The sequence below is a fragment of the Ailuropoda melanoleuca genome, chromosome 11 (assembly GCF_002007445.2).
Source record: "Ailuropoda melanoleuca isolate Jingjing chromosome 11, ASM200744v2, whole genome shotgun sequence".
NCBI lineage: Eukaryota > Metazoa > Chordata > Mammalia > Carnivora > Ursidae > Ailuropoda > Ailuropoda melanoleuca.
In genome coordinates this window covers 76,040,961-76,066,467 of record NC_048228.1, presented here as the reverse complement: position 1 = coordinate 76,066,467, position 25,507 = coordinate 76,040,961, and the positions used below count along the sequence as shown (strand labels likewise).

At 36.9% G+C, this 25,507-nt stretch overlaps 1 protein-coding gene across 4 annotated transcripts in view; it reads right to left on the bottom strand.

Moving 5' to 3' along the window:
* ATP8A1 (ATPase phospholipid transporting 8A1) overlaps positions 1-25,507 on the bottom strand; it is a 225,937-nt gene that overhangs the window by 128,421 nt on the left and 72,009 nt on the right. For 3 of the 4 annotated variants that reach the window (XM_019801970.2, XM_019801971.2, XM_034671877.1), the window contains 8 exons: positions 25,269-25,338; positions 24,093-24,220; positions 18,703-18,814; positions 17,175-17,340; positions 15,362-15,489; positions 12,675-12,752; positions 11,656-11,744; positions 5,819-5,863 (listed from right to left, as the gene is read on the bottom strand). In XM_019801970.2, the coding sequence (XP_019657529.1) occupies positions 5,819-5,863; positions 11,656-11,744; positions 12,675-12,752; positions 15,362-15,489; positions 17,175-17,340; positions 18,703-18,814; positions 24,093-24,220; positions 25,269-25,338 (816 nt within the window). The remainder of the gene's footprint in view (positions 1-5,818; positions 5,864-11,655; positions 11,745-12,674; positions 12,753-15,361; positions 15,490-17,174; positions 17,341-18,702; positions 18,815-24,092; positions 24,221-25,268; positions 25,339-25,507) is intronic. The other variant, XM_019801972.2, reaches the window with a different exon arrangement.

Here is a 25,507-nt window from a genome sequence, read left to right as displayed (position 1 = left end):
AAACTCAGTTGACAAAACTATGAATTTACAAACTGCTCGCAAATACGAATGCAAGCCAACATCAACATTTTGTTAGATTTTTCCATAGAAATTCTCAAATGGCACTATGCATACAAGGAGACAAAAGAAATGGTGGTGTTCTTCAAGAAGGACTAAGATAGGGAGGGTAACTTAAGGAAAACAAGGAGCAGGTAGTCCACTATACCATATAAATGGTAGCTTCTTGCAGGGTGATTTACAAACTATGATACAGTGTAAATAATTATTTCCTGACTCTACAAAAAAATGAAGACTCCCCATGGCAATAAAAATTAACAGAAAATTTAGAATGTATATGGCTTAATCAGTATTACCTATTTTCATATATGACAGTATGGACTATGAAAGTTTTTTAAATTCAAAATTCATGTCAATAAAAGAATCATGAGGAAAAGAAGAAAAAATAGTTAGATCCATACTTTTCACCATAAACTGAATAAACTCAAGATGGATGAACAATTTAATAAAAATACTAAAGATATGGGAAAATTTTAAAAATAAGAGTGGAAAAGGCCTATGTATCACACGTAATCCAGGAAACAAAACAAATAGATAAATCTGACATATATGTATACAGCTAAAACATTTCTGCATAGCAAAAACTACTGCAAGCAAAATCAAAGGCCAAAAAAAAAAAAAAACTGGGAAAGACCATCTCCAACTCATATAATGAAGGTTAGCTTCCATAAAATAGAAAGAACTCATAGAAACGAACATGAAAAAGATCAACAATGCAGCAAGCAGAACAATAAGCAGAAGAAGAGATACCAGTGCCTTTCAATACAAACTTCAGTTTCCCCAATAATGACAGAAATGAATGCATCAATTTGGCAGAAATAAATTGGACAATTCTGCACTGTTGTGATTATGGAAAAGATAAATCATACCATTGGTGAGTACGAAAATTGGCATAACTTCTAAAAAAAGAACAACTGGGCAATTTCTACCAAAATTTAAAATGCATGTATCCCATTGATCCAGTAATTCCAGTCTTTGGAATTTATACTAGCAGCTATCTACCTGTTGCAAAATGTTGTATGCACAAATTCTTCCTTGTAACACATTTTAAAGATTTATTTATTTGAGAGAGAGTGAGAGCGTACCCGTCCGTGGAGGGATGGGCAGAGGGAGAGAATCTTGAAGCAGGCTCCCTGCTGAGCATGGAGCCCAATGCGGGGCTTGCTCTCAGGACCCATGAGATCATGATCTAAGCCAAAACCAAGAGTCAGACACTCAACTGACTCAGCCAGGCGCCCCTGCAGCACATTTTTTTTTTTTAAACAGCGAAAATTAGAAATAACTCAAGTACTATGAAGGCTGTTGCTTTAAAAAGCTGTGGTACATCCACATAGCAAATACTATACAAAAAACAGGAAGCTCTTCAGCTGATCTTGGACTGATCTCAAAGACATACTGTCAAAAGAAAAGCTGGCACAAAACAGGGTGTAGAGTATGCTTCCCTCTCTGTAAATACAGGAGAGAAAACAAATACACGCATGTATCTGTGTAGAACAGATCTGGAAGGGTACATCTGAAATTGTTTACACTGCCTGCCTCCGGTGGGGAGAGCAGGGCTCCAAGACAGGGAAGGGAGAAAAACCTTCCCCTCTTTACACCCTTTGAATTTGCAACAGGTTAATGCATTATGAACTTAAAAAATCAAATATAAATTAAAAATTAAAAACAAGAAAGTCCACGTCAGCCTCTTGCAATAGACGCACAGCCTACACATAAAATAAATGTGTATATTATGCTCACACGCATACTACACACATGCTCGTACTGGAAGATCCAAGTAGTGGGACAGTAAAGCACCATTTTTAGAAAGGATCTGCACCTCCTGCTTTTAAATGATGCTATTGGTTGCAAATCAAAATCCCTTAAAGGGAGATTTAATTTTTAGAAAGGACTTTGTTATTCAGAGTCATGTCAAGTCCATCGGCTTTAACCAAAGTAATAAGGTTGCTTTTCTGTGTGGCTCGAAGTATTTCTGAAGGCATTTACAAAAGAGGAGTTCCAAAAACATTCTGTGAAACAGCTGCATCACTGAAATAAATAAATTACCTGTCAACGTGACTACTTTGAAGACTAACATTAATTTGGATGTGTTAGATCTCATTATTATACAGTCACACCTGGAAGGATGTTTTCGTGAGTCTAGCTGTTGCAGCAGAAAAACAAATACTAATCATTCCATACATAATTATGGACCAGGATGAAATGAGAAAATAAATAAGACCAGAAAATAGTACTAACCACTGATACTAAGACAATACTAAAAACCACAGTGAAATGACTAAGCATGGAACACATTAAGGAAATCCTTTTGGAGAATCATCCTCAGTAGCATTAACTTCAAAAAATATATCAGAATGGTATGGAATCTACATTAAATAGTTAAGAAGACAAATATGCTATCTGGGATTTGCTTCAAAATAATGGTGAAGGAAAGGTATAGATGACATTGGTCTTGAGTGCATATTACTGAAGTGAGCGAATGGGTAATCTGTCTACTTTTGTTTATGCTTGAAATTTCCCATGGTAAACATTAGGAAAAGAAAAAACGGCTATGAAAACATATAGTTGAAAATCACATCTTAAGAGCTACATGGATGCTGAGAATAAGCAGATCTCTTTTCCAATAGTAGATTTTTAATAGAAAAGAATTAATCTGTAAGGTTATATGTTAGCTTATGGTATTGGCAATACCAAGAAAACCATACCAATTTTGGAGTAAGTAGCTACTGGTTGGGGAATGGTCTTATCTTTGTAAACTATTTTATACTAATATATTTAAATGAGTAAAGCTACAGCCATCAACTAATTATCTTTAATGTCAAGAGGGTATGTTTGAAAATACTCTCAAGAGATTATCACAGGTTTGCCCTCAAATTCCACTAAATGCAAAATAATCTGCACACATTTAAGTATTGAATATTACATGTTTTTTAAACTTGACCTATTTGTGGTGAATATGGTTCAGTAGGACAGTAAAATGTACCTAGGCTACAGGTTTTATATATGGAATTCAATGAACTTCAAACTGAAATGTGAAGCTGCTGACAGACAGGCCTGAACTTTGATTTTGGATTTATACAGTCATCTATACTCTAGTTTATCCATACTCTAGTTTATCCTTGAAGACCAGCAGCATGAAGATGTGGTCAGATGCCTGGAGCTTAGGATTCAACCAGGATCTCACTTGTTTGTTTGTTTTCTTCTTTTTTTCTTTTCAGGATCACAATTTTTATCTTGGTTTCCTTGGCAACATGAAATCAACTGGATGAGGGGTTGGGGGAGATGCCAGACATATGAATGTACAAAATTTTGCCCCCTGTGCTAACTTGTATCAAGTCAGTTAAACTACCTGCTCTTGCTACCTTAACAAGAAAAGAAAAGAAAAAACACGGCTGAAATGGTAAGGATATTTCGTGCTCTGAAAGCATATATTCTTTAAAGTTCCTTAAGGTCTATAGCACATAAAGTGACCAGCACGTACTTTATAACCAGGCTGTGTGAGGTTTTACTCTGACTTTCATGTTTCCCCGTTGTGTACTTTGTGGCAAGTTACTTATTAGCTTCTTTGCCTAAATTTGACCAATTTTAAAATGGTCATGTCAATCACAACTCTTCAAATATACCATGAGGACTGAGTGAGAGACACCAGAACTCACACTCTCTGTGAGTATACTATGTCTACATTCTATTCTAAGCACTTTAAAAAATGGAACTCACTTGGGGCACCTGGGTGGCACAGTTGGTTGAGCATTGGACTCTGGATTTCAGCTCAGGATGTGATCTTGGGGTTGTCGGGATCGCCCCGAGTTGGGCTCTGTGCTCAGCATGGAGCCTGCTTGAGAGTCTCTCTCCCTCTCCTTCTGCCTGCCCCCCGTCACATGCACACACACTCTCTCAAATAAATAAATCTTAAAAAAATTAAAAATAAAACAGAACTCAATCTTCACAACCTCCCTATGATGTCCACATTCTACCAGAGGAGAACAGGCAAGCAGAGAGATTAGGTAACTTTTTCAAGGGTACCCGTAGGATCAGGATGTGAACTTGGGTTGTCAGAATCCAAAGTCTGCATCCTTGACCACTGCAGAAGCTCAAGAAGTATCTGTTCTTTCATCTTTGCAGGCTTACAGGTAACTATTTGATAGATGGGGAATCTAAGTAGCATTTAAAATAAAGCTCGCTTTATTATAAAGGTGGTGTGTGCCTTTCCTATTGTTTATTTTTTTAAATACTAATATTTAAGTAGAATCATATAATTTATGAAAAATCTGGCATTTCTTATTTGGAGTTATGTAGTTTAGAATATCAAATGTCAAATTTTTCAAAAGGGTGTTATACAAAGAGCACTTAACTAGGATAATAGAACATCCTCTTTCCAAAAGTGATAGAAGTCATAAAACAACCTCTATTGAAAGTAGGATTTTTTAAATGACCTGAGTAAATAAACAACAATTTTTTATATTTCCATTCAATCTTAATGAAAATATACTAAAGGTAATTTCCTTCTCTTAAGAATAAGAGTCCTCTTAGAAAAATGTATATTAATTCTATATTAGTGAACAGTATTCATAGTTAATAGGATTATATTAATGTTACAGAAAAACAATAAATAAATAGATACCGTCAAAATTTTACTACATCTTAAAGAATTGAACAAAAGGGAATAGCTACCTCATTTAACTTGAATTATTCACCAGCAGTAAGAAGCTTTGGAATATTTCTAAAAATGCTAAAAATTATTCTCTTGTGTGTAGGTATTGAAACGGGATGACACTCCAAGCAATGAGCTTAAATGTGATCACTCATCAGTTACCACATGAATTAAACAGCTGCCTCTGTCATTATTATAGGTATGAGGTTTACTGCAAATTATTATCAAACCTCCACTTTATTGAAATAAAATTCAAGTTGAAAAATATTAAATGATGTTATTAGACTTCCATGCATATTGCAAATGTGGCCAAATCATAAAACACATGTATAACCTGAAAATAAAAATATAACCACTTCTAAAACCACGTGTTCTACAGTTATCAGCATTAAAAGAATGTTTTCTAAAGTTTCATTGGCACCAAATCATGATGAATTACAGAAATATCAAAATAAACTTGTACTGTTCTAAATTAAAATGTAAATCCGTGGAGGGGGATTTTAAGGGGAAAGAAACAAAATCCCTCAAAAGTATGGAAATTAAAACTAAAATGCCATTTTTAATCATTCTAAAATTATTTATATTCCAGTTAACTTTAGTCCTTGGTAGCACACAGTCTTCCAACATTTGTTCCTTTTTAAAAATCTTTGTTTTCTAGCCCCCAAATAGATTTACTAAACTAATGGAAAGAGATGTAAAGGAAATTTCCACTTCTTGGGTAGGTTTCAGCCGCATCTTTCTATGGCTCTGACAGTACATAAATTGCAGCAGAAGGTGGCAGTGCTGAGCTAAAAAACATAAAACTTGCGCTCTAACAAATCTTAGCTACTTCACAGCCCAGGGACCCCAAGTCGATCATTACAGACTTTTATTATAGATACCTAATGTAGAACTCCAGCAAGCCCAACCATTAAACTAAATGTTTGCAAAATGACTAAAGGTGATACAATAGGAAACCAAGGCTATTCACTGGATTTCAAGAAATAGGTTCTGTTACCCTACCTGATCAATAATGCTTCCCCCCCCAAAGTAGTGAAATATGTTTATCAAAACAATGAAATGCAAACCTTTTAAAGGACTCAATGAGACAGAAAGGTCCATGCAGCTTACCATTCATCAGGAGAGCAGCCATAATCCTCAGGTTCAGGGACATGGCTTCAGAAAGCAAGAGGAGGGGCAGAAAGAAAGGAAAAAATCATCACAGAAACGCTGGAAACGTAAAACCATGAATAAAGAAAATACGGAAAGATGGATCTTGAAAAAGTTAAGAAAATGAACTTTTAGTTGATTCTGAAAGAATGGCAGTTAGTATAGTAAGTAGAACACGATTTATGGTAACTAAAGCAGGTTTACAAAATTTTTACTCTGTAACAGGATAGCCAACTTGCCTCTTGTGCATGGAATTTACTCATTTTATTCATTGAATTCAGTATTCACTAAGAAATATTTTAACCCAGAGGTTTAAATACATGCTAAAACCAATGGAAAATTAATTACCTATTATGTCATCAGAATAAAGTGTTTTAAGGAAACAAACATACTAATACCTAGGAACAAACTATCACACTGATAAAATCTGCCAAGTACATTTTAGATATAAATTTGACTACCATAAAGTCATGGGTCTTTAAACAGGTATATTAAAGTAAAGGTTAATTACATTTCTATAATTAAATGGAACCACATTTTAAAAGATTAACTGATCCTCAAAATTTTTCACTTAAACCATAATTCACTCATTAAGCCATTTATAATCTCGAATGGAAGACACACTTATCAATAATTTTAATTTCATCCCTTAGCTCTTTTGAGCACCAGGAAAAGTCTGACTGATGTGTAGCTTTCGTTTCAACCAGCCACTCACGTATTCAGTCAGAAGATAGATGGCAGAGCAGATTTTCTTTTCTTTATATATTAAATTTTTCTTTCTATTGTTCAATTTTTTTCCAGCTTTGTTGAGATATAATTGATGAATAGCACTGCACAAGTTTACGTATGCAACATGATGACTTGCTACAGTTACATACTGCACCATGATCACCACCTCAGTGTGAGCTAACACCTGCATCTGTCACATAATTACCATTTTGTGGTGTGTCTGCCTGTGGTGGGAAAATTTAAGATCTACTCTCTTAGCAGCCAGAACAGATTTTCTTATCTCTCATTTCTTTCATTACATATGACCACTCAATATTTTTTCTTTAAATTAATTAGGTATGGATTGAGTTTAAAAAATGCAGGGTTCAGTACAAATGTAAAGTCAATCATTGTTTTTGACAAATATAAATTTCACTGAAAACACGTGGAGTCCTTTCACTCCCTCAGTGTCCATCCCACTCCCTCTACCCTTCTACCAAACTGGCTATGACACGATCCGCATCCTTCCCAAGGTACCTCCTTCCACCTCCAAAGCATGAGACTCCCTCCAGGGCAGTATCCACTGTCTTTAGTCACAATGAAGGCAGTCCCCTCTACTCTCTATTCTCTCTTGTACCAAATGACTTTTGTTGATGCTTGAGAGGAAGGGCTAAACAAGCCTCCTGTGGGCTGGACTCCCAGAAAAAGTGACCTACTGTGAAACTTTGTAGAAACTGGCTACAGCCCAGCGTTGAAGGCAGCCACTTCTGATCAACCTCAAGGCTTGGACTCTAGCCACCCCCCAGACTATTCCAGGGGAGAGCCAGTGCTACCCAAGCAAAAATACGGTGCTAAGGTTCTGCCAAGTTGCACTGGTGATGGACGGCAGTCCCCGATCTCATATCAGGAGCGGGGCCAGTGCATCTCAAGTCCATTAGCTTAAAAGATGCAAAGCTCAAGGCACAGGGTCCCTTCTCCTGGTCTAGTCCAGCCTTGGCAAATGCTATTCAGAATATGATAAGCAGCAGGAGACCCACTCGCCGGCTACTGCCCCTGCCTGCATGAGTGTCCCCGTGACTGCTGCTCCGGCAGCTCTGGTGTGTATGTGCTATCTGGTCATTTGCCTCCATGTGCATGTCGATACTGTTGTATCTGCCTGGTGAGTTCTTCACTTACACCCATTCTTACATCTCAGCTCAAGCATCACTTTCTCACAGAGCAGTCCCTGACCTGCCTGCTTTGATCAAATCCCCATCACAGACTCAGGTGGACCTCTGTACTGTGTTTTATCTTTGATTACTTAATTACCATCCATTAACCCCCAATTAGACTATAAACTTTAGGAGGGCAGAAACCATGCGAACTTTTGCTGATCACTACAACCCCATCATTAAACAAAGTGCCACATACACAGAGGAGATAAAAATATTTGTTGAAGTATATAAATAAACGAATGGTGTTTACCCAGCTCTTACCATGGTGGGCAGTAAGATAAATCTGTTGGTTATAATCTAGACCTTGGGGCTAAGTTTTATGGTAATTGTGAGGTTTCTTGTGGTGAATCTCTTCTCAATGTGAATACTGGTTCTTTCAGCAAACATATTGTTAAACAAAATATGGTCATGTTAAGCTATTCACATATCGTATTCATATATACATACAGATTGCTTAAAGAAAATTCATCTTTTACTTACAGGGGAAATGTCAATGAAATGTTTTTAACATGGATTAAACGACTAACGCAACAAAAATCACTGTTTAGTTGGCTTACCAGAATTTTTTTTTTTTAACTTTAGAGCCTATACTGTGTAAAGCGTGGGTCAGCTCATCAGCTCATTCTAATAATAAGGTCCAAATTACCGACAAAGATCATACTCAGGATTATAGCCTATTATATTCACTGTATTGAGAGTCCTAGCCACTGAACATCAAAACCTCCTTACCCATTACTGGTATTCCCGTTACAATAAAATTGACTCGTTCCCTACAGGAAGGAATTTGCTGAAATGATATTTTAACAAGTGTTTAACAGTAGAATTTCTAGTTTGTAGTAAAATTTTCAAATGACATCAATTTACATTTAATCAAAGAAAAATCTAATGAAACAATCTAGTAAATTTAAACACAGTCGCATCTCTGACAAAGCTGAACTCTACAAAATACTCATCACTGCTAAGTATGTACAAATCTTTATTTTGTTGCCCATGATGAATCCAATTTGGGCAGTGGTTATGTGAAATGAGAGAAAAATTACCAAGATTAAATTCTGAAGAACTGTTGTAAGTGTTAAATATTATTCTTACAAACCTAAGGAATACTAGGGAAAACGAAGAGACTCCAAGTCTGGTTCTTCAAGAAAGCCACAAAAGCCAACAGAACTCACCTCTGACTCTACCTAGGGTAAAACTAGGCTTTATCTTACTCTTAAAAAATGCTGAAGGATCAGTTCTGAAATTGTAACCCCAAAAGCATTTGTTAGTATATGAAAATGGGGGGGTGTTCTCCTTTATCCTGGTGTATCCTGGGGGGATAAACATCATGCTTTCTTTCTCCTGCTAGAGATGAAGGTACATGGACGTAATAGCTCCCCATATTAAACAAGTGTTAACACTGCTACAGCACTAACGGGATTGCAAAACCGTGTTATTTCCCTGTCTGGGTTCTGATAACCCAAGTCGCCAGAGGAAATTCCCACAGAAAGATGGTTGACAGTAATTACTTTTCTTGCTGAGTTTGGTGGAATTAAGGAACAGTGATGCGTCTCTTACTGTAAACACCTAAGCATCTGAAGTGTCCTGTATCAACAACTTCATAAATCAACCACTCTCTACAACGCTGACATTCCAATTGTCCATCAGGATGTTTGGGGGAGGTGGTGGTGATAAAAAATCAGGGTTAAGGATTCTAAACGCACATACACAACACGACATGATTATTGGGAACAGGTTAACGACTAGCTTCACTCTGCAAGGCTTCCTGTATTTTCAGAAACATGATATATCACCCGAGAAAGAAATGTATTTCTGTTTATATAGTTAAATTCTGCAAACAAAGGAGCACCTTTTATTTCTAATAAAACATGCTTTTAAGTTTTTTATATCCAGAATTTTATATCTGAAAAACAACTTTAGAGATCATCTTATCCCATGGTTCTCATTTTAAGGAGTTCGGAAGAGTTGAAAGGAATTATTGATAGTTACATGGTGAATTAGTGACAAATTTAGGACTAGAGGTCATGTCTTATGGCTTCATCTCAATATTAAGAGATGTTATGTGCCCAAGAGGAAATTTGTTTTAGTGGAAACTTGATCTAAATGATGACAGTTCTTAACTCTTTATACTACTTTAATATTTACCAGTCTCAAACCGACCCTATCAAAGAGTGGTTGTTAATGATAATATCACCAATAGACCCAGAAAGAACACTGCTCTTTAGAACTACTGCCTGGAAGTGTTTCAGGGCTTGTTACAAGAGTAAGAAAAAACTTGACAAAATGCAGAAGAGAGGCTAGATCTCATTCTAGCTTTGTGTTTTGATAAGTTCACAATCAATAATTACTCATTTGAAGAACTTGCTTGTTCAACTGGAAACTGGCAAAACAGAAAAAGGATGTCAATTATCAAAGAGACCACTCTCCAAATAAATTCACTTATGAATGCAGAATTTTTGTAAAAACAATCTTCATAAATCTGTCAGCAAGTACAATACAACAAATGCTAGCATCAAAACAGGCCTTTCCTTCTCTTGCCTGGCATACTTGTGGGTCAAATACGCATGACATCAAAAAGTGTGGCTGCATCTCCCCTTCTACAGCAGCTAACCAAATGACAAGGCTGGTGGCAACTGGTGGGGAGGAGTAAGGACAGCCTTTTCTAGGAGAATTGGGAGGGCTTCAGATAAAGAGGAATGATGCAAAATGGCATCTAGACCTGGAAACAGTTAAGTATGCTCCTTAAATTAACATCCTGCCTTTGCAAGTGTGAAAAAGCCATTTGATCAAATGTCTTTTCAGCTTCATTTACACACAATTTGAAGTCAATTTTAGTCACACTCTCTGCTAACCCAGAGAATAAGGATATCTACCTCCGTCTACTTTTCTTTGTAGACCCTGTATAGGAGTGACCATTTGCTTTTAGAATTTTTTACCAAATGGTTATTTATTTATTTATAATTCTAACTAAGGCATTTTCAAAATTCAATACATTATTTTTATACTAGCTTACTGTTTGGAGACAGCGTGTGAGTGGGGAAGTGTGAGTACAAACCAGAAAACCCAAAATGCGAGTGCCGGTGCTTGAATGGTTAAGGGATCAGTATTTCCCAGTCTCACTTAGAAAGATAGTTGGAAAATTTGATAATAGGCCATGGTCAAGGTCACTCCAACTAAGGAAAGTTTCATCTTTTGATCAACTCCTTTTAGAAAATGTACAGATTAATTTTTTCACATTATCCTAAAAAGTACTTAAAAAAAGGCTTTTGAACAATTTGGGTAAACATAACTCAAAGAAAGAAAGAAATGGGGTATTAACAAGCATATTCTCAAGGACATTAGGAGCCTGATGAAAGTTTCTGAGGGTATTCATTATACCCTAGATTTAAGAGTTTCGTGTCCCTACCTCCTTCCCACCATCAGAAATTTAGATTGCTCTGTGACTGCAAAGAGGAGAGACAGTATAAGAAAAAACAAATCAAAGGGATAACTAGAGAAACAAAACAGAGATTAAACAGAGAAACAAAAATATTTTAACTTGAAAACTGCCCAAGGACACTCTGCACGTTATTAGGACGTTGTACTCTAACTTGATGGCAATGTAGAGGGACCTGTACTTTTACTTCATGACCAGAGCCAGATAGAGACCTTCAGCAACTCCAACATGGAAATATTACTGGGCAGAGTCTCCACCTCACAGGTAATTCCAAATGAAAAACAATTTCAAACTATAACACAAAACATACATGTGTGCTGAAGTCAAAACAGGGGCTCTTTATATTAAAAAAAATTCCCCTAATAAGAATTCTCAAAACATACCAAACTATTAGCACTAATTAAATGTGTGTTTCACATTCTAAATAAAGGGGAAAAACTCACCCATAAGCAACTCCAGCTATGGTGCACTTCTTAAACTGCATTACATTGCAGGTCAGAGTACCAGTTTTGTCAGAAAATATGTATTTTACCTTAAAAAAAGTTAAAAATTTCTCATTATCAGAAGTCTTTTTATGCCAGTCTCTCACAGAGGGGGAAAATACCCCTAAAGTAATTCTTTTTATCAATCTTGTTACATCATAGGGGCACCATGAATGCTATTAACTGATAATTTTCTTCACATGCATTAAGGAATATATTCAAGTTTTTTTAAAAAAGTATTTTAGCAATAAATCATTTCATGTATGTAGAAAAACTGCAGCCATACAGAAATCTGCCTTGACATGGTCTGAATTTCCACTAGAAAGTGCCACTACTGTTACTTAACATTTTTGGAGGACTAAAACATCTACCAGGATTTCTCAACATAACAATTACAGAATTAGTAATGGCTTGTGCAATTAACTTCATATAACATCCGGACTGGTAAGAAAAAGATAATTCTGGCCAAAATGTTATTTGAATAGTAAGAGTGAGCAAATGGGAAAAATACAGAGTAAAAATTTTTCCTGAGCTAATAAGTAAATATGGATTACAAAGATACACATATATCTGAATATAGTATGAATTATAAATCTAAAATTCCTGTTTGATTACTTTCATACTTTGACTTAACACAGCCTCATTGATCAATTTAACTTTTTCTTCCTTTCTGGTCAAAAGCTATGAGCAATTTTAATACCGAGAATTCATCATTGAAAAATAGCCAATACTTTACTACTAACCAGATTATATATTGAAGGAAATCCCTTAGTGCAATACTTAGAGCAAAATAGGTTTTAAATATTGTTTTCAAAACTTCATTTACTAAAAATGAGAATTATGTACTAACTTGTATTTATGCGGATTATTCAAATAAAGGAAAATTAGGAGCTGTCAATTCATATGAAGTTGCCACATATGGCAGAAATTACAATGACTCTGACTTCCCATTTAATGTATCAACAAGAAATTCAGTTTACCTGGCCAAGTTCTTCATTCAGATTAGATGTTCGAGCCATAGCAGCAGTGTCTGTGGGTTCGTAGTGCATGTCGAGATCCTTTTTTTTTAAATAAAAGAAATTACTAAATGCAAGTGGTAACAAGAGATTGACCGAAATTTTATTTAACTAGTGAGCTATAATCTGAAACCACTCTCATCTCTTGCCATCCCTATACCATTTCAGCTGCTTTCCTGGAAAAGTACTCGGTATATTTCACATTGAGGGCAGGACAGTGTGGCAGTTAGAGCAGATCTCTGCAATCAGGCAATCTTGATTTTCTATAATTCTACCATTTTCTAGATATGTGACCTATGGTAAGGATTAAATAAGATAACGCATGTGAAGTGCTTCCTAAAGTGTCCGACATAATGTAAGTACTTAATGTAGCTAAAATAACAGCAACTAAACATTGTTCAAGTAATTAAGATTTTAAACCCCTAGAAAAATTACCTAAGAGATTCTATCTGGTTATACTTTCTTGGCTCAACTTCTATTGTATACACTTGAAAGCAAAAGGAGTGCACTTCTCAAAACCCAAACAAAAATGTACAGCTTTTGTACCAGTTTGTACTTGTTTTGTACCCAAACATTATGAGGCCTGACTATTACCCCTATAAGAATAAGTATTTTCCACAGTACACCATTTTATTGGCAAGTCAGGGTTTACTGATTTTCACATGTCAAAGGAAAAGGACATATCTGATCTTTTCCACATTTGCATCTCAGACTGATCAGCATCATTTCTGAAGTAGGCTGTTGACTTGTACGTGCCACGTTTTAAGGATATTAGACAACTGAGCAATGTTCAGAGAGGAATGAATGGAATGGGGAGTAAGTTGGAAATAAGTCTAATAAGGAACAGAATGAGATGGGGGGAAGATGCGATAGAAAAATAGGCAGAGTAGCCAAGTTCTTTTTTTTTTTAATTAATTAATTTATTTTAGAGAGAGAGAGAGCATGTGAGTGGGGGGAGAGGGAGAGAGAGAATCTCAAGCAGACTCCACACTGACCTCGGAGCCCGATGCAGGGCTCGATCTCACGACCCTGAGATCACAACCTGAACCAAAACCAAGAGTGGGATGCTTAACCGACTGAATCACCCAGGCGCCCAAGCTGAGTCCCAATACTTTGCAAGGCTATCATTCAGAAACAAGTTAGACATTTTCATAAAAGATCAGGTAGAACCAGTATCAAAGGGGGGCATCTCATTTCCACACACAGCAGAGCTGTCTGATAAGAACAGACCTGTCAGGAATGTTACAGAATATCTGTATAATAGAAAGGTGACTGAAAAGCACAAGCCTGCTGGGTTGCTCCAACACTCAAATTATGTCATTATTTGAAGCAAATATTATTTTTGAAAATCCAAGTAAAAAATAATAAAGTGACTAACTAGTTATTTGATTTTCAAAATGAGTCACCGTATGATTTCTTATTGTGAAGTGGGAAACCTCAATAGGTTTTAATTGTATTTACACAATTTTATTACATAATTTTTCAGCAACACATTTCCTGCATGAAATAAGCCACACCTGCAGCTCATTTTAGATTTCTAAATTATACTGCTCTTCTACCAATGAATTAGGCAATTTGACAGCTGAGGTGGATCATTTTGCCATAGGAAGGTAACGAGCAACGGCAAAAGTATCATAAGTTATATTTTTAAAAATCCTAATATCGTTCCTTTGAAAGACTTTTAAATAATTTAAAAAGACAGCATCAAAAGATAATACCTAAGTTTCCCCCCCAAAAAAGAATTAAACTTTCTGGCAGATTAAGTCTGAAGGTTTATTTAATTTACATAAATTCATTAATCTTAACTCTGGTAAGAACAACACATTCTATAAACAAAATATTTAAGAAACAGATGTCCAGCACATTTTTCCAAGATTAAAAAAAATTTGAGAAGAAAAAAATTAAACATAGCTGAACTTAGCAGCGGGGGAAAATAAACTACATAGGTATGTAAAACGTGGCAACCAGGCTGTTACAAGCAGTGAATACAGTATTATTTCTACAGTACTCAATTGTTCAGAATGCTGTTTGCTATGTTGTGAGATTCCTTTGCTCTATATTACCACTGTGAGATGCTGGGAAAGCATGTTTTATCATTCCTATGTAAAGGCCCAAGAAAATAAGTCTCAAAGAAGTCAGGTGGCTTGGCAAAGTTGACACAGCTAGTAAATATAGAATACAACAATAATCCAGATATTTTACCCCCGAACCTCATAGTTCTCCTTTTCTCCAAGACCACTAACGATGTAACCCAAAATAGGTTTCCTTAACTGGAGATCTATTTCCCCAGAATGTCTGGTCTATAAACTTGTGTGATTCTGAGGTAAGAGTTTTTGCTATTGACTTTTCTATGTCAAATAAATTGGTTATAATTATATTAGAGTAAAAAATATTTTGAAATGTCCTCTTGTAGTGAATAAAAGGTAAGGTATCATTAAGATTTTGTTTCTGAGAGATCAAAGGATGCTATGAGGTGGGTGCCTGGCTGTTCAGTCGGTTGAGTGTGCAAATCTTGATCACGGTATTGTGAGTTCGAGCCCCACGTTGGGTGTAGAGATAACTTAAAAAATAAAATAAAATCTTCAAAAGACCCTATCAAAATAAAAAAGACAAAACATTTATAATAATGAAAAATAATAATTCATATTTACCCAATTTATGAAGTATGCCTGGGTAAATTTCACCACTTCTAATGTCACCAACAAGCTGATAGGAATGAGATTGTTGAAAAGGATGATGAAGGTCAAGAAATTCAGTCCAAAATTATTAGCACCACCATCTGTTGGGGGAGGTGGGAAGAAAGTCATTTATAGTTTTATATATTTCATTTGCATTGATCAGAACTTTAGCATAACAAAAATTTTCCATATTACACACATATCTAGATAGTTTGGGAGGAACACTGTGCTGATAGCATATCCTTATACTCAAATACATTCCAGATGGAACAGCACCTTCTGTGTTCAGTATGTTGTTAGTACTATTAAGAACTATTAAGCACTATCAGGTATTTCAAATCCTGTTCCAAACAGGAAGTTTAGAGGTATCAGGAACAGGATTGCAGCTTTATAAATGTAAAATCTCCATTGGATAAAATCCCTCTTATGTAAATTCTTAAAAAGCACTACTGATTTAAAGCATGTCTTAAAAGCAATCAAACAAAACAGCAGCAAAACTAACCCAAATAGCAAAAACAATGTAGGGCTGTACCCTAGGTAAATTACACCCTTCCTCTTCAATAATGAAAATAGAACTGCTATGGCAGACACACTGTAAAGTATATGAAGAAATAAATTGATAGGAATTGTAACAGTTTTGATGTTGAAATAGTAAATCAATGTTTAAAAAAAAAGTTGGAATAGCCACAAAACTAAATCAATATGATAAAAAATGAAAAAAATCAATTTTGCTACAAGTTTTACTAGAATTTGTTTTCATACTTCTGGAAATTAAATATTTATTGGTGAAGTGCTCATTAAAAGGTAAGCAAACTTATTTTCCAGCAATATTTGGGGATGGTACATTAATCCCACAATAGTAAAAGGATAGATGGTCCAAAAAGAACCTATTTAATAGGACTTTCCCTAAGACAAGACGACCATTAATAAGGAATTTACCGCATTCATGAGTTCAAATGAAAGTACATTCAATTTAAACATTTTACAGGCATGTGCTCTACTTTTTTGTGCTTCATTTATTTTTTTAAAGATTTTTTATTTATTTATTTGACAGAGAGAGAGAGACAGGCAGCGAGAGAGGGAACACAAGCAGGGGGAGTGGGAGAGGAAGAAGCAGGCTCCCAGCGGAGGAGCCTGATGTGGGGCTCCATCCCAGAACACTGGGATCACGCCCTGAGTGGAAAGCAGGCACTTAACGACTGAGCCACCCAGGCGCCCCCTTTTCGTGTTTTAAATATAATCAATCTGCTTTCTTCACCAGGTAGCTAGCTAACCACCAATGTTAAAATATTTTTAAAGAATGAATAACATTAATAAAAATAATATTAATAGGGGTGCCTGGGTGGCACAGCGGTTGGGCGTCTGCCTTTGGCTCGGGGTGTGGTCCCGGCGTTATGGGATTGAGCCCCACATCGGGCTCCTCCGCTATGAGCCTGCTTCTTCCTCTCCCACTCCCCCTGCTTGTTCCCTCTCTCGCTGGCTGTCTCTATCTCTGTCGAATAAATAAATAAAAAATCTTTAAAAAAATAATAATATTAATAAACTAACATTTTATACTACTCTAGAGTGATCATTATAGTTTTAAGGAGTCTGAAATTTTAGAGACTTTAACAACATTATACTTTCTTTTACTGGAAATTGCTTTGAAAAATAAAAATTAAATACCCCGTTATCTTGGCAACAAGGTCTTCTCTTTAGGAATTACAGGAAATCCCATCAGCCGTGAAACAAATACATGTATTTAATGGAAGAAAAAAATAAATACAATAGGCACTTTAATGCTTACAGTTTAGGTTGAGATACCAGTCCTTTCCAGAATGCCTCCGATTCCAAATGGCCGAGCCCACAGAACAGATAAGAGACATGGCAATTAAGATACAAAATAAAATCAAAATTTGTACATTTGTAATCCGTTCCACATTTGAGAGTTTAAGTGGTGGACTTGTTGAATTCTGTAGAAAGAAACAAGATGAGCAATAAAAAATGTGGACAAATTGATTTAGTAATAATGTATTTGGTATTTTGATGAAGATGACAAAGTAAGTCACAACTCAAAATCTAGACATGGGTAGACACCCGAAAATTATACAGAAAAAAAGTCACAGATGTACTAATCTGTCAAATGTCAATCACTTTTGTTTTCCCCTAAAGGACACTATACCACTAAGCCTTTTTCTAGGATGTAAAACAATAATAAGAGAAGGGAATAATATTCTTTTTAGAAACATAACTTTTGCATTGTGGCAAGGAAGATGAACAATGCGTTACTTGTCTACTTAAGCAAACAGGGCAGATGAGAGGCATTTAGCAGCTCAGCTCAGGAAAAGAGGCAGAGAGGGTGGCCTATGCACCCATCATCAGTGACCTGGATGTTTCAAAGTATGAAGGGCCACATTTAAAGGATCTCTGGTTTCTGTATTTCTGGTGGCATTTAGGAACTGTTTTACTGAACACAACAACAATCTAAGTCATCCTGGCTATAAAGAATAACAGAAGTAAGTTTCCTCAGCTGTGGTTAATGTTAATGATTATGCTACATCACTGCTAACCAAGGCATCCATAGAACAGAAAATTAAATCTGTCGTAATAGATACAAAATAATGGTTTACAGAATTTATAGAATGGTTAGGGGTGGAATCATTATGGTTTGGGTGGAATCATTAATAGCCGTCCCATTTGTCTGTTGATGAGGTCTCTGTCACTTTACAATTTATAAAGTTATCAGACCTTAAAGCAGATTTTCATTTAGTATCTTAAAATAGTTTTGCCTACCCATCTAACCATTGAACCACTTATATTGTAACACAGAGAAGAAGCATCTCCAGGCATGTGTCAACATTACAAGTGCTAAGACTAAAGCTGATTAAAAATGGCTGAACATAAAAATGTTACCAAAAAAGGGTCAACATTTGATTCGCAAATTCTTCTTTTAGTTTTACGAAAAAATGAAAACAGCTCTAAACTTTGATCACTGTATTAAAATAAAATTATAAAACAAATACTTTAATGTCGAGCAATCATCATTGCATAGACGACTAGTATCAGCCACTGCCATGGTGAGTAAATGTTGCCAGAGGACCAATACATAAAATCATCGAGAGTTCATGCATTGTTGATCTCTGATGAAATTATTCTTGAGAGCATGAGCCATTTTATGGCCCCAAACACCGAAGAACAAGATTCTGAATGTAGAGAGTGGGGCTCTGGAATCCGTGACAGATGGTCGGCTATGTTTGGGACGACTGCATAGAGAGCTACAAATAGCTCATTTTTAAGAGAATAGGTCCAAAGGTTTTCATAGATAAAAATCCCACCTGCATCAGCTTGGTGTCATGTCCAGTGTAGACAACTATTCCATGAACCCATTGTGTATTTCTCAACTGGGCGCCTCGAAGGAGAATCTGATCTGCTCCCAGGGGGACAGTGCTATGACAGATGATGTTGACATTAGAAACAACATTTTCTAAAATGCTTCAGAATTCTATAGCTACTACATAGTTCCAGCGAAGGTTCTGCTATTAAAATAGCCCTTCTCACATTTACTTTATTTTTAGAAAAGAAGTAATTTTTCTACCAGTAAGAATAATTTTTTTTACACAAGGACAGCTGGAGGGAAGCATTTCAGTTGCTTCTCCTTAGCACCAAACCAAACCAGCCATTTCCTACAACTTCACAATCCAAGACAGTAGGCAATGTTTTGGAATTCAGAGGCTAATTTTCAAACCTATTTAAGGCTTTTCCTGATTTAGTACGTCTGTTTAGGTTTCTGAGATGTTTGGAAGCGGTGAGGTTAGGGGATCTGCTCCCCCTCCCACACCTAATTAAAAATAGCTTTATGCATAATAAAGGTTCAAAAAATAGAAAAGGCAAGGTAAATACACAGATCTCATCATTCATTTGCATTGCCATCTCTGTCCTACAGAGATAAGTCCTGTATTTAAAATCTCTAGGGTAATTTATTGTATTTGAATATCAATTTTCCAAGAACTTTAAGTTTCCAATCAATGATAAGCATCTAACAAGTCTTAAACATTCCTCTGAAGTGACAGCAAATTGAGGATATCCATTCCATATAATTTAAACCACATTTTTTCATGAATAAAGGCCATGTTGGGTCTTTTGTGGGTTCTTGGTAAAACTACCCATATGGCAGGTTGTTGGTTGACACAATCTCACACAGAGATATCAGAAAGGTACAAGCTCNAAGCTCTCACAGCAATAGTGGGATTCTTTTTTTTTTTTTAAAGATTTTATTTTTTTTTTCGATAGAGATAGAGACAGCCAGCGAGAGTGGGAACACAAGCAGGGGGAGTGGGAGAGGAAGAAGCAGACTCATAGCGGAGGAGCCTGACGTGGGGCTCGATTTTAACGCCAGGATCACGCCCTGAGCCGAAGGCAGACGCTTAACCGCTGTGCCACCCAGGTGCCCCGATATAGTGGGATTCTTGATGGAAATGTACTACACAAGGTGAAATGGCTCAATGTTTCCCATCGCTATGTCTTCATTTTAGTATTAAAAAAAGCAGGTGACATCGGCCAGAACAACCTTTTTCACGACACATCTCCAAAAGCAAGAGAAACAAAAGATAAAATGAACTTATGGGACTTTATCAGGATAAAAACCTTCTGCACAGCCAAGGAAACAGTCAAAAAAACTAAGAGACAGCCCACGGAATGGGAGAATATATTTGCAAAGGACGCTACAGATAAAGGACTGGTATCCAAGATCTACAAAGAACTTCTCAAACTCAATACACGAGAAACAAATAAACAAAAAAATGGGCAGAAGATATGAACAGACACTTTTCCAATGAAGACATACAAATGGCTAACAGACACATGAAAAAATGTTCAAAATCATTAGCCATCAGGGAAATTCAAATCAAAACCACACTGAGATACCACCTTACGCCAGTTAGAATGGCAAAGATAGACAAGGCAAGAAACAACAATTGTTGGAGAGGATGTGGAGAAAGGGGATCCCTCCTACATTGTTGGTGGGAATGCAAGTTGGTACAGCCACTCTGGAAAACAGTGTGGAGGTCCCTTAAAAAGTTAAAAATTGAACTACCCTATGACCCAGCCATTGCACTACTGGGTGTTTACCCCAAAGATACAGACGTAGTAAAGAGAAGGGCCATATGCACCCCAATGTTCATAGCTGCATTGTCCACAATAGCCAAATCATGGAAGGAGCCGAGATGCCCTTCAACAGATGACTGGATTAAGAAGCTGTGGTCCATATATACAATGGAATATTACTCAGCTATCAGAAAGAACGAATTCTCAACATTTGCTGCAACATGGACGGCACTGGAGGAGATAATGCTAAGTGAAATAAGTCAAGCAGAGAAAGACAATTATCATATGATTTCTCTCATCTATGGAACATAAGAACTAGGAGGATCGGTAGGGGAAGAAAGGGATAAAGAAAAGGGGGGTAATCAGAAGGGGGAATGAAACATGAGAGACTATGGACTATGAGAAACAAACTGAAGACTTCAGAGGGGAGGGGGGTGGGGGAATGGGATAGACTGGTGATGGGTAGTAAGGAGGGCACGTATTGCATGGTGCACTGGGTGTTATACGCAACTAATGAAGCATCGAACTTTGCATCGGAATCCGGGGATGTACTGTATGGTGATTAACATAATAAAAAAAAAAGCAGGAAAGAAATGTCAAATATAAAGAAAAATACATTAAAAAAATTTTCTGGAAACGGAAGGAAATCTTCTCCTAAGAAAAGTTTCCAGAGAACACAGAACTTGTTACAACTTCTTGGCCAGTAAAGGCAAAGTGAGGTTGAGTCTTCCATTTCTGGTGGGCTTTTTATGGTCTGGTAGGCGTCTAAAGCTAGTATGGGCTTGGGTCCTTGACATTCTTTCAGGAACTACACAAAGGTCACTGGGGCTCAGGTGAAATCAATCCAGATGGGTGGGTAATAACAGTACCTAAAGCCCTCTACTTAAATAAGCCTTTAGGAAACAGTGTATGCCAATCTAGAAAAAGAATGCAGCGTCTACAATTCTCATTCTTTCTGCACAACAGCATGGCTTTCAGATCCATCTGGAAGTGAACCCCTCTTGTGTATATCTCAAGATTCGGGGTGCACTTCAGAGTTGGGAGGGGACCTTAGGCCTAAAGCACATTTCCAAGAAGTTCTTGGGAAGCTGCTAGACTATGCTCTGGGATACATAGATGCCAATGGTTCCTCACATATACAATGGGGTCTAATATGACAACTGTCACCTCAGCATTTGTGGTATGGATTGATTGGAATTAGGTACAAACTCTTCAAAAGCAAAAAAAAAAAAAATACTACTTTTCAATTACAAGGACTCAACAAGAGTTAGTTATTAGATTTCATCAGAGTTGGAATTCCAAAAATTCTGGCATTAGACAATGACTCTCATCCTTAATAATGGAATCAAAGAACACTCATTCCAAACGAAGAGGCTCCAAGAGTGCTGGGTAATCACTGTAAAAGTCAAATGTGCTACAGATACAAAGGTATCTGTTTCCACTTCATGTATTTTAAAGCATATTACATAAATTCTATCTGTACCCTAAATCTTGGAACGATCATACAAAGTTTCTCTTCCACTGTGTGGATTTGCTTGAAATTGATTTTGATGGGGGACTGATAAGAAATGGAAGCTGGCCAGTTAGGAATGTCAGACTACAGAAACATTACTTATATAAATGGCCAACTCTATTATTAGTCTATAACCATATGTTCATTCTGTGAGGTCACTCTGTGCAAATTTTAGAACAATATATAATTACTTCACAAATTACAGGAAAGCTTTTGGTGGATCTGAATGAGGATGACAGTTTAGGGTATATTTCAAATGTCCTTTAGAATTCAAATACTATATAATAATGCAATTACAAAATAATGAAAGCACTGACAATCTCTCAGGCTGGTGGAATGAACTAGGGCATTTAGCTGGCCACGACATCTAGGTAAGGTAGGTAAGGTATACTGTAATGTAAAGGAGACAGGGGAGAAGAGAAGGGAGGGAGATCGGAAAGACCCCCCTCTTCCTGCCAGGTTCTGCTCCATTTCTGGTCCCTTTTGCAACAAAGCTCCTCGGAAAATCTGTCTAAACCTGGTATTTTCAACTTCTTCCACTATCTCAGACTCACTTCATCAGGCTCCACCTGTTCTAACCAAGCTCAAGGATTTCTACTTGATAAATCCAACCATTAATTCTCAGTCTCACTGCACTTGACCAGCAGCAACATTTGACCCACTTTAGTCACTCCCACTGCCTTGATAGAGTTTCCTCCCTATATCTCAGCTTCTTCTTACCAATCTGATTTTGGTTTCTTTTGTTGGTCCCTCCTTTTTTCTCGGCCTTAATGTTGCGGAGTCTTAGGACAGTCTTTGGGACTCCTCACCTTTCCATGCATACCCTTTCACCCTCAGTGATTTGTTCCATTTCCATGGCTTTAATTATCTACACCAACTATTCCCACGTTTATCTCATGACACAGGTCTCTATCCCAAACTTCAGGCTTACGTATTCATCTGCCTCCCTGATACAAACTTATTAAGTCCAAAACTGAACTGTTGATACCCACCCTCCCCCCCACCGCAAAGTCTCTAACGGATCCCCATTTCACTCAGATTAGCACCCTACAATAGCTTTCAATGCCTTGCATGGTCTTTCTTTCACTACTCTTTCTTGGTGACTCCACTCTAACTACACTGGCCTCCCTGAAATTCTGTAACTACTCCAGATGCTTTCCCACTTTAAGATGATATAGTACTATAACTAATAATTTCCACTGACTATTCCTTCCCCCTGGAATCCTCTCCCTTCAGATATATGAATGGCTAACTTCCTCACTTGCTACTCACCTGGCTCAAATGTTACCGGCTGAAAGAGGCTTATTGTAACAATCCTAACTCAAAGTGATTCCCTCCCAAGGACTCCCAATCTGCCTTGTCCTGTGCTATTTTTTTTCCAAAGCATTTGTCACTCTCTACAGTATAAAGTTTTCTTATTTATCATTGTATTATTTGTTTGCCCTTCCCTTATTGCAAGAAAGTAAGCTCACAAGGGCAGGTATGTTTATCTCTTTTGTTCACTGAGGTCTCCTTAACACCTGTAACTAGCTTAGGCCACTAGGTGCTTAATACTGGTTGAATCAATGAGGGAAGAGTCAGGAAAGAGAAATGGGCAGGGAAGAAGAGCAGGAATCAGGTAATGGCAAAGATAACTACAGATGATAACGTGGCCTAGAAAAGAGCATATGAAATGATACAGAAAAGAAGACAAGAAATTATCCAGTACAATGAACTCCTTGGGGGTAGAGTTAAACTCCTTGAGGCACCTAATAGATCACAGGTAAGGACCCAAGCCATGAAGACTGCAGATAGGCCTATAAATAAGTATTCTGGCCAAAGAATAAGCCACGAAACAATGTGCCAGAAGCCTGGCATGTCCCTGCAAACATCAGCGGTACCACACTCATACCGTTAAGAGCTAACATTTCTGCAAAAAGACTCTTGGTGGAAAGTAACATACAAATCCTTAAGAAAGAGGTTTTGAGCATTCAAACTTAGAGCATGAGAAAAGAATACGCACCCAGGCTTGGAAAACACCCAGGCTTGGAAAAGCCAGGCTTGGAAAACAGGGCAACATACTTGAGACACAGTGAGTTCTGTGCTTTTATGAAGACCAATTTTACATACCTATGTCCATCAAGCCTTATGTTTCCAACAAAATCATACAGATGTCTGTTTGGACTTTCACACTCGATTCTGCCAGAAATTCTCATCAAACTGTCAATGTCTTTTATATCTGATGTTGCTGGTAAGCCCTGTTTAGAAATTTTTAAATAAGCAAAAAATAAAATGAGTTGCATGTGGGAGGGAGGGGGGATTCTGAATTCATCTAGGCCTTAAGATCTAAGAGATTCCACAATTTAATAAGCAAGTCTCCCTCCTTATACAATCAATACTCTTTGCCAAATCATAATTAAGGGGATACCTTCCTCTCTGCTTGAACACAAGAGTAGGGCAGCTTTTGTGAAAGTTCGAAAACATATTTGAGACTATAACTTGTTTGAAAAGATATTTTGAAGTCCTCAAAGAACTGTTTGCTTCCAAAAATAAAATTAATATTTAGCACTATACAGTCTGCTGAATCTCAAAAAAGGGAATGCAAAATAAATAGAATCTATGTCCAAGAAGAGTCAGTATGTTTCTGTTCTTCTAGTTCACAGAGAAGGAAAACTCAGAAATAGTTCTTCCCTCTGGCCAACTAGATTCTATTAGCAGGAAGTGGACAGACCCTTGCTTCCCGGGGCAGTCTGAGTTTGGATGCTATGATGACCTATTTCCACCACATCCCAACCTTCCCAATGTCATTGCCATCATTCACCTAGAACCCAAGAGAGTACATTTTTAAAAAGTCCCTTTAAATGACTGTTGCTTTCTGTCAGGAATGGTATGGGAAGCAAATATAGAAATCTAAAACTATTCCCTGAGATTAGTGAGACTTTTAGAACAAGCAATGGAAACGCTGTCTTTTCAATACGGCAAAGCCAAACCATGATTTTGTCTAGGGGAATAGGGAAAATAAACAAGTGAACCCCTGTCAAAGCACCTAGAACTACTAGTATTATCATCAGTGTTGGCTATTACATCAAATACTAAAAATATTACAAATAGTATCCAGATGATGGACCATAGTTAATCAGGCAAGTAAATCTGAGTTTTCCATTATATTTGAGGTATCCTCATAGAGGCTCAATGAGAAAGTGTTTGCAATTAGAATTACATCAGTTCAAGACAATAACAGAAATAAAGCTCTTGATTCCATGTAATAAATCAGCAAACATTATATAAACCTGAATTAGATCTTACCTGCCTAATTTTCAGGTTTGTTTCACCATCTAAGTTGGACGTCTCAATATAGCACATGGCCTGGGGCTCACTGTTGTTTAAAATTGAAAAGCAAAAAGATTTAGTGGGGGGAGGAAAACATAATAATAACTTATTTAAATGCTCAGACTCACTGAAGCCTTTTGTTCTAAACAAAGCTCTAGCCGGTCTAGTTTCTTGATGATTTTCATTCTAACTGCTAAATGCTGGGAGGCAGAACC